At 39.6% G+C, this 9,493-nt stretch overlaps 2 protein-coding genes across 2 annotated transcripts; both read left to right on the top strand.

The window, feature by feature from the left end:
• Window positions 1–488: 488 nt before the first annotated feature.
• Window positions 489–1,349, top strand: LOC137278922 (forkhead box protein B1-like). Its single transcript, XM_067811421.1, has one exon. It carries the CDS (start codon window positions 633–635, stop codon window positions 1,347–1,349), a length of 717 nt encoding a protein of 238 aa, XP_067667522.1. The 5' UTR covers window positions 489–632.
• A 6,804-nt stretch (window positions 1,350–8,153) lies between these two features.
• Window positions 8,154–9,281, top strand: LOC137278921 (forkhead box protein D2-like). The gene has a single exon (XM_067811420.1). The coding sequence runs from the start codon at window positions 8,154–8,156 to the stop codon at window positions 9,279–9,281; it is 1,128 nt and encodes a 375-aa protein (XP_067667521.1).
• The last annotated feature ends 212 nt before the right edge of the window (window positions 9,282–9,493 follow it).

The raw sequence follows: 9,493 nt of genomic DNA, 5'->3' as shown, positions 1-9,493 counted from the left end.
CGTCATCGGCAGCCAATCAGATGGCAGTATTTTGATCAGTCACCTCTCTGTGATTGATGTGCCAATTAGGCATAATTAAAACGACAATAGCTGCTTTAATTGGCTTTATTGGACTGAGAGTTGTAGTTTTAATGGATTATGTGTATGGTATATAATAATATTGGAAACACCCATGGAACACACAAACTCTTCGGTATCTCCCAGAATAGAAGCACCAGTTAACAGACATCACTATGTCGGTCTCCAATACAAGTGTTGCTGGTACAGATGCGTTCCACTATAGTAAGGAAGAAACTGACAAGTTATCCAATATGATGTCGTCGTTTTCTTCCATGCAGCAGATGTTTTCCTTCGTGTCTCCAGACTCGAGTCCAGAGCCGTACATATCGTTCCCAGATCCCGAGGAATCAACTCTTCCCGTTAAAGGCGTACAAGGCAATCTGCAGCTGTCTCCAGGAGTTGGCGCCATGACAACACCATCAGATAACGACGGCAGTAGCACATCATCACCATCATCGTGTTCAGATAACGACCACGTCGGCATTGATGCTTCCGGAACGTCCACCCTCTCACAACAAAGTCGACAGTTTTCCAACAAGAAACCTCCCTATTCCTATGTGGCTCTCATCACCATGGCCATCGAGAGTTCCACTACAGGCATGATGACTCTCAACGACATCTACAACTACATCATCAAGAGATTTCCCTACTACCAAGACAACCAAAGGAGATGGCAGAACTCCATCAGACACAACCTCTCACTCAATGATTGTTTCGTCAAGGTTCCCCGACCTCCAGGGAAACCAGGCAAGGGTAATTTGTGGGCTCTGCATCCATCTTGTGGGGACATGTTCGGTAACGGCAGTTTCCTTCGTCGTTCTAAACGTTTCAAGTCGACACCAAAACAATGCCGTGACAATGCTACTCTACACCAGGTTAGTCCGTACGGACAGATTGGGTTTTACGGGGCTCCATCTTCCTACCCAGGTTTCAGTCCCCTAAATCTTGGACATTTACCCCAGGGTTTGACCCAGACACTTTCCTACAGCACAACGGGCAATCCTGACCCCAGTACCTGGAATCTGGGATCTCCTACAGCCTACTCTCCACCAGCCAGCTACTACAACGCCAGCAGCATCAACAGCTCACTGACCGGTTCCCCTCTCTCCAGCTCTCCCCCGGGAAACTCGCTCCTGGGTGGGAACTACATGCCACAGATGTCGTATCCTGGCTCTCTTCCTGATTTCTCACCTTCGGCGTACCCAGCTCTTTATCAAGCCTTAACATTTTCGAAAAATAATTCAGATGATATTGTCAGCGATTCTGTAAACAAGGCAAACACCGGCTGACGAACAGTACTCTATTAATCATCTGACATTTTAGACGTGTGTGTATACCACTTGCATCCAAAAAGTGCTATGATGTTATGCAATAACAGTACTGGTCCATCGGTCATGTAACATCCATCATCTTCATAAAAAAACGAAAGAAGGTGATCCTGTACATGTGTTTATGAGTGGCTAAAATAATAAAAAAATGTTTTTTAAATATTTGTATGTGATTCTTGATACAGGAAGAAAGGTATCGGTGACTGTAAATCATACCACAACGAAGATGTTTTCAAGGATAAAGTCAGCAGCAGCAGTAGTAGCAGAATATAGAATCATATACAAAAGAAAAAATTGAATGAAGTGCATCCAGCCAGACAAATGCTTTGGTGTCGCAACGAAGGATTAGAGATTTGTCACTGATAAAATATTTTAGGCTGCAAAAGTGACAGCATGAGGTTTTTGGACTTATTAAGTAAATATTTTGTTTCCTTTTGCATATTACAGTGACTGTATTTCTCCATTCCAAAGTGACATTCACCTCTTACAAGATCACAATACCTTTTAAGCTCTCCGAAGATGGTAGACAGACGCTCTAGAAAGTTCGACATTGATGAAAAAAACAAATTGATAAACGTAAAACATATATTCCAAGAACTTCTATATAGTCTGTAAAGCGTAAGTACACATACTCTGTTTTGATTGTAATAAAATGTATGACTAGTATTACCAATCAGCACCGACTGATTGACAAGCGCCCACCAGTCTTTTGTAGTTTACTCATGCACCTCGACCTCCTAGCTTTAAGATGAAGGAGTAAGAATATGCTCCACACCGTCGTGTTCCTCTCAATACAGAAGTTGACGTGAATATATGTTCCCCGTCACAGAATCCTGGTCTGAGGGTGATTATGTGACATTTACTTACACATATTAAACATAGGCACAGAAGAGCATACAAAATTAGAAGGTAGGTGATTGATTTTCCCCAAACCGACGCAAGTATGGACAACATGATGATGAATGTTAAAACACATGTGAGTAAGGTACTCACATGTCATTTACTATCCCTTTAGAAAGATTCCGGCGTGTTAACTGATTTATTTGTCCTGTGTGATATGTAACAGCAACACAGCAACACAGCAACTGCCACGTGAACTGGAACCATATGATGTTTCTCTGTTGCCTGACTACAAAACTAACTCTGCCACATGATGGAATCATCTTCGAGTTTGCATGACTCAGCAGCTGACCGATGAGTTGTTTACTAAGCATAAACTACTCAATGAAACACTGATCACAATCAAAACATCATACCAACTCTGTAAGTTTTTTACAGAGTTTGTCTCCAAGAAATAAAAAAAACCGTATTCAACAATGTATCATTAAAGCATTGGCACATTTCACTGTCTGTTACGAGGAAGGGACAGCAAAGTGTGCGAGAGACACGGGAACAAGTGCCGACACTTGTCCTTAATTCATTAATTCATTAACCTCTGCTGTACAGTCTCCATCCTCTCTCGAAAACCTGGCTGTCCCTTTCTTTGCAATCCTCCTTCGTAACAAATGTCAATATTTTAATGACGGTTAAACAACTTGTTTATTTTTAGGACAAAAATTCTGCACAAAGCTCAAAGAGTTGGTATGATGTTGTAATTATGATCAGTGTTTCATTGACTATTCTGTAGTTATTAGGTTTCGAGTTAGGTTGCAATTCTTCGGCCTGCGTTTGAACAAAACGAGCTCTTAGAACTCTTCATCATATTTAACTGTCATTATTCTTAAATTTCTTACACGTGTTTGAATTCAATGTCCATGTCGTTTGTATACACATTTCAACGACACCCAAAGAGTCCTCTGTGTGTCCCACATAATACGATGAATCATGAACACTGCTGTTCATGGAGAGCAGATTTACATGTATTACACTCTGCAGTTTAGATGTTAGTGCCTAACTAGCGTCAGGATGAATCATCACTAACAAACACGTCATATAACGGCAGTGTGAACATCTGTACTTGAACTGTTTTCCAGAGAATTTGTAAAATTATGCATGATATTGATAACTAATTATCAGAATTGTTTTGAGTGAGTTTGGTTTTACGCCCCTTTTAGTAATATTCCAGCGGTATCATGGCGGGGGACACCAGAAAATGGGCCTCACACATTGTACCCATGTGAGGAATCGAACCCGGGTCTTCGGCGTGACGAGGGAACGCTTTAACCACTAGGCTACCCCACCACCCCAAGAATTGTTTTGACCTTTGTTGAGTCCGGATGAACTGTTTTTCCACATGCAAGGCCAGCATGTGGACAGAGGAAACAGCTGTCTCCTAGCGTATTGTCGGTGAATATGATATTTTCACAAGTAACCCTTGAAGATATACAACCAGGGGAAGATTTTCTGGTGGTTTAGCAGTTGGTATTAAAAGGGATATTGCATCTCATTCTGAGAAAATTTACTGCCAAGCAAATAACGCTCTCTTTTTCAGAATAAGAAGCGAGTTGTCCCCCTTCCAGGTCTTCCTCCTGTTTGTTTACATTAACCCTGAGGGGTCACCAGCCTATATAGACAGTGAAGAGAGTGGGACTGACATTCTAGAGCGACAACTGCTTGATATTGTAAATGATTATGTCGAGTTGTAAGAATTTATATTGTGTAGCGACTGTAATGCCAGAAGTGGGAATGAATTTGATTATATCATAGGTGATGATGTTGATTATTTACCAGTTGATGGTGACTATAAATCCGACTACTTCTCTTGTCCCCAACATTTGCTAGGTACTGTCGTTAATAATTATGACTTAAACCTGCTACATATATGTAAAGTACTCAGTATTCATATTGTTAATGGAAGACGTAAGTCAGATAACGTGGGAAAGATGACGTATATATCACATGCTGGATCTAGTGTTGTTCACTATTTTATTCTTTCTTCAAATATGTCCGATAATGTTGTAAATATGAAAGTTTGTCAGCGCACGAAGTCGGACCACCATCCACTGGTATGCTATTTTAAGAATATTATCCCTTCAGTGGGTAGTAATGAGATTCCGATTTACAAAAAGTTGAATTATATCCGTGGATGAGTTACAGGCTTCCTGTGGATTGTCAACTCCCATATCTCCATAGTAACGATGCCATAGATATGTTTGACACATATACTTTATTATTGGAGAAGAACTGTAGGACAGCTGAGTGATATATTAATTCACTGTGCAGTAAATGCAGGAGGATATGATACAGTTACACGGAAACTCCTGTCGTAGCAACCACTTTGGTTTAATAAGGACTGTAGTCAATTAAAAACGAGGAAATATTTTCTACTAAACAAATTTAGACGATTTAAATGTGGTTTAAACTTAAAATTGTATGTGGATGCCAAATCGGAATATAAAAATGTTGTGAAATGAAGAAACGTTTTTATAATATCAAAATATGTGATGATATAAAGAAGTCTGCCGAGCATGGAGACTGTAAGAGTTTTGGGGAGACATTAAAGAAAGCTATACGTGGGAATGCTTCAAGTTGTTCGATATCTCCTGATATTTGGTACGATTACTTCAACAATTTGTTAAATCCGAAAAGTGAAAATGCTGATGTACACGATTTTGACTGTTTTATCTCCAAGTTTATAAATTCACATTCGTGTGAAGATTGTCATGATGTGCCTTTCACCGATGATCTTTTGTCAGGTGATATAACCGATAGGGAAATAGTAGATGCTTTGAAAAGTTTAAAAAGTGGCAAATCTGCAGGTGAGGGTGGATTACCCCCAGAATTTCTTAAGATGTCAGGAAATTTTATTATACCTTATTTGAAACTTCTTTTTATGGTATATTTGTGACACAGGATATTGTTGATTTAATGTTACTTCTTTTTGGTGATGATGTAACCATGTTTTCATATACTGTTAGTGGGCTGCAGAAACAATTAAACATACTGTCTTCTTTTTGTAAGAAATGGGGTTTGGAAGTCAAAAAACAAATGTCATTGTATTTAGAAATGGAGATAAAATTGCTCAACACTGGACATACGACGGTGCTCCCTTAGAAATTAAGACATATTATAAGCATTTAGGATTGCTCATTTCTTCTAGATTATCATGGTCAGTATCTTGTAAGCAATTAGCATGTCAAGCGTCTTAAGCTCTTATTCCAGTTTATACATTTTTTCAAAAAATTGTAAATGTTCCATTTCCTACAGCGTGTCCTATTTTTGATTGGAAAATTGCGCCGATTTTGTTATACGGGCCAGAGATGTGGGGCACAACATGTTGTGAGGCAATAGAGAAGGTTCAGTCATCATACTTTAAACGTTTTTTACGGGTTGGGAAGTTTGCTTCAAATAAGGCCATCTTAGGCGATGTAGGGCGCTGTCCTCTTTTCATTCTCAGCTAAGTTAGAGTGGTCAAATATTGGTGTAAATTACTAAAGATGGAACGACATCGATATCCTTATCATTAATTTATTAAAAACTCGTGATGAAAATGGTAAGACCAGTTGTAACTGGGTTTCAAATGTTAGAACTTTGCTGTTTACTTGTGGGTATTCTTTTGTCTCGATAGAGCAAGACTTCGGTGATGAAGAGCTATTTCTATCCACCATTAAAACAAAGATTACAAGATATGCATTATCAAAACTGGCACTATAGTATTTTATCTTCATCCTTTCTATGTCATTATAATTCGATAAAATCAGCTATAGAGCCAGAAAAATATTTAACATTATTAGAAAACAAGGATTTGGTAAGAGCCATCTGTAAATTTAGACTTTTCCTAGACAATTTGCAATGTCAGTTTTTCGAGAAGGCATAAACAAGAAGATATTGATCTAATTAAATCTGCAAACTGTAAATTGCGTTTTATGGAAGATGAATTTCATGTACTATTAGTTTGCGATAAATATAAAGATCTGAGAGAGAGAGAGAGAGACATATCTTCCACAAATTACACTTGTCCATAAAAACAATATGATAATGGTAAATTTACTAACACCTCAAAATCCTCTTGTTATACATTCAGTTGCATCTTTGTTAAAACATATATTTATTGTTAAATAGTTATTTTAATTTGTGTTCACGTGACATTATAAACATAGTACATATCAACTGTAAATTGGACCATAAGCCCGTATATTACCGAATAAAGTGTCTGTCCGTCTGTCTGTTAGAAGTTGTGATACCTGATGAAGGAGACTGAAATGATCTCGAAACGTTGTGTGTCAGAGAATTAAAAGAAAAGATTTATCCATAAAAGATCTTGGTCAGAAGAAATAGTGTTTGCGGAAAGTAGTTACAACTTAATCTATAGTCATGAAGACACAAGGTCATTTAGAAAGTAGATAAATATGATATAAATAATGTTGGGGCACTTTCTCAGTAAAATACAAATTCTAGTGCGTTCGTTTGGTTGAGTGCCATCCAAGATTCCAACTCCCACTCTCAGAGTCAGGCCCCAAATAATTATTATCAGCACACAAAATCAATCTCTTAACCCAGTCAAACCCTGGAACTTGGAAACCTCCTTGAAATAGTTAATTTGGCCATGAACCAAACTTTTGACAATAAACATTTACCTCATCACGAAATCAGACAGATGGCTGACAGTATGACATAGTTAAAGGTCAGTTCTTTATATTTTTTCTTGGTGTAATGTGCCCATTTACTTGAACTTTGCTTTTATGTTCAATTCAAAATATTCAACGGGTACTTAAATATTTTTGGCTCCGTCTGAAACAGGATTATGACGATTGACGCGTGTAGTAACTGTCGCCTCCTTAAGCGGGAGGACAGTCGCTGACCAGCACAAGCGTCGGGGGCTTAAGAATGTTTGCATGGACTTGGTCCCTGGTACAAACGTTCCGACCAAGGTGCATTAGGAAGCGTAAGAAAACAGGAAATTGATTAATATTTCTCTTTCATGAATTAAAGTGATAATCTGTTCCTAATGAAATTACAATTAGATTATCAAGACATGGATTCCCTTAATCCTAATCCAGAGCTGATTTAATCTCGTTAGTTGTGTAACAACATCAAAGAGGCCGACAAGGCCAACTTATGTCTATAGATGACAGGCAACAAGACTTGGTCGTGTCCTCTCTAACCATATGAAAGTTTATGCTTTCGCGACAGTGTATATAGAACGGTGCATATATGTTTAAACAAGAAGTGGAAATAGAAGTCTGTGCCTTCGTCGATGTATTAATGTATGGAGAACGTCACATATAAAACATGTATAACATGAAGGGAAAATAAAAACTAAATATGTATCTTCTCCCATCGTTGTTGAGTCACCACGCTGTTAGGGCAAGCTGTTGTTATGTTGCCCCATTATTAGTCCCGAATGTTAACGAAACCAATATTCCAAAATAAAATATACGGTTTTTGTATATATGTGTTTTATCATCATCAGATTGCTTCTGTTCGATACTGATGTATGTTAATGCTGAGTGTCAAGTCGTCATGGCATACAAAATACTTCTGAGGTTCTAGTTTTCTTTGTACAAATCGTTTATACCTACACACATAAGTAAATGTTAACGAGCGTGGAGTGTTTAAGTCAACACAGATAATAAGTGTTTGCTTTGTATAACAGGAAAACCTCGGGTGATCTGGGGCACCTGATCATCCCCTTACCTACAACAATAGGAAGATAAGCAGAGTGAGATCGGTCAATGGCAGCAGGGGTTTGACTTTCTTTTTCTCGATGCTAATTGTATTGTTTCCTAGTTTGCCCGTCTATGGAATATGAATCCTTTCTGCTATAAATGTCCGAGATGTGGACAGGATCGACACTAAAGCATTTTCCTGTTCCTTTGGGTGAATATGGCGAATTCGGCCGTTCAGATTGTAAACCCCTTCCAGATGTACTGTCATGGAGACGAGACCACCCCTTTTATGGTGCGGCAGGTGTCGTCTACAGCGTCCCCCATTTTACCTGTAGCTCCCTCGCCCACGTATTCTCTGCCTGTACACAGGAACGTGGACGAAGGGATGGTTAAACGTAGGTCCCATTATGAACCTCTTTCAGCAAATGGATTTGATAACAAACTCATGGAGACTTCGCACAGTGACCATTATGACCAAGATGACAAAAACCTTCTGCCGTCACCATCATCTTCGCTACCTTCTGACAGCGACGATGACATCAATCTCAGCCTTGACAACTGCTCCGGAATGTCAACTCTGTCCCAGCAAACAAGACAGTTTTCCAACAAGAAACCTCCCTATTCCTATGTGGCTCTCATCACCATGGCCATCGAGAGTTCCACTACAGGCATGATGACTCTCAACGACATTTACGACTACATCATCAAGAGATTTCCCTACTACCAAGACAACCAACGGAGATGGCAGAACTCCATCAGACACAACCTCTCACTCAATGATTGTTTCGTCAAGGTTCCCCGACCTCCAGCGATACCAGGCAAGGGTAACCTGTGGGCTCTGCATCCATCTTGTGGGGACATGTTCGGTAACGGCAGTTTCCTTCGTCGTTCCAAACGTTTCAAGTCGACACCAAAACAATGCCGTGACAATTCTACTCTACACCAGGTTAGTCCGTACGGACAGATTGGGTTTTACGGGGCTCCATCTTCCTACCCAGGTTTCAGTCCCCTAAATCTTGGACATTTACCCCAGGGTTCGACCCAGACACTTTCCTACAGCACATCAGGCAATCCTGACCCCAGTACCTGGAATCCGGGATCTCCTACAGCTTACTCTCCACCAGCCAGCTACTACAACGCCAGTAGCATCAACAGTTCACTGACCGGCTCCCCTCTCTCCAGCTCTCACTCGGGACCCGAAAGGGTATACAGCACATACAAGCCATCTGCCCTGTCGGACCAGACTCACAGAACGTATCTCGCTCTTCAGCAGCACTTCTCAGCCAGGCTATATAAAGCCCATCTTTACCCTAGCCTCAGAGGAGCATTAGACTGTGATCAGTGACCGAACACTTGACTTAAATGGATTCAGTAGTGCTATGTGCAATGACAGCTACTTTCACATACGGATCACACAGTTGTACATGGAAGATTTTTCTCTCTATCATATCATACAAATTGCACATATAGTATTTATTTACGGTTATTTATGAATAAACATGTATTTCCAGAATTATATAAGTTACTTGTTTATTGAAGGATACCTTTCATTACAAA

This window comes from Haliotis asinina, chromosome 3, assembly GCF_037392515.1.
Source record: "Haliotis asinina isolate JCU_RB_2024 chromosome 3, JCU_Hal_asi_v2, whole genome shotgun sequence".
NCBI lineage: Eukaryota > Metazoa > Mollusca > Gastropoda > Lepetellida > Haliotidae > Haliotis > Haliotis asinina.
This window is presented reverse-complemented; position numbering and strand designations above follow the sequence as displayed.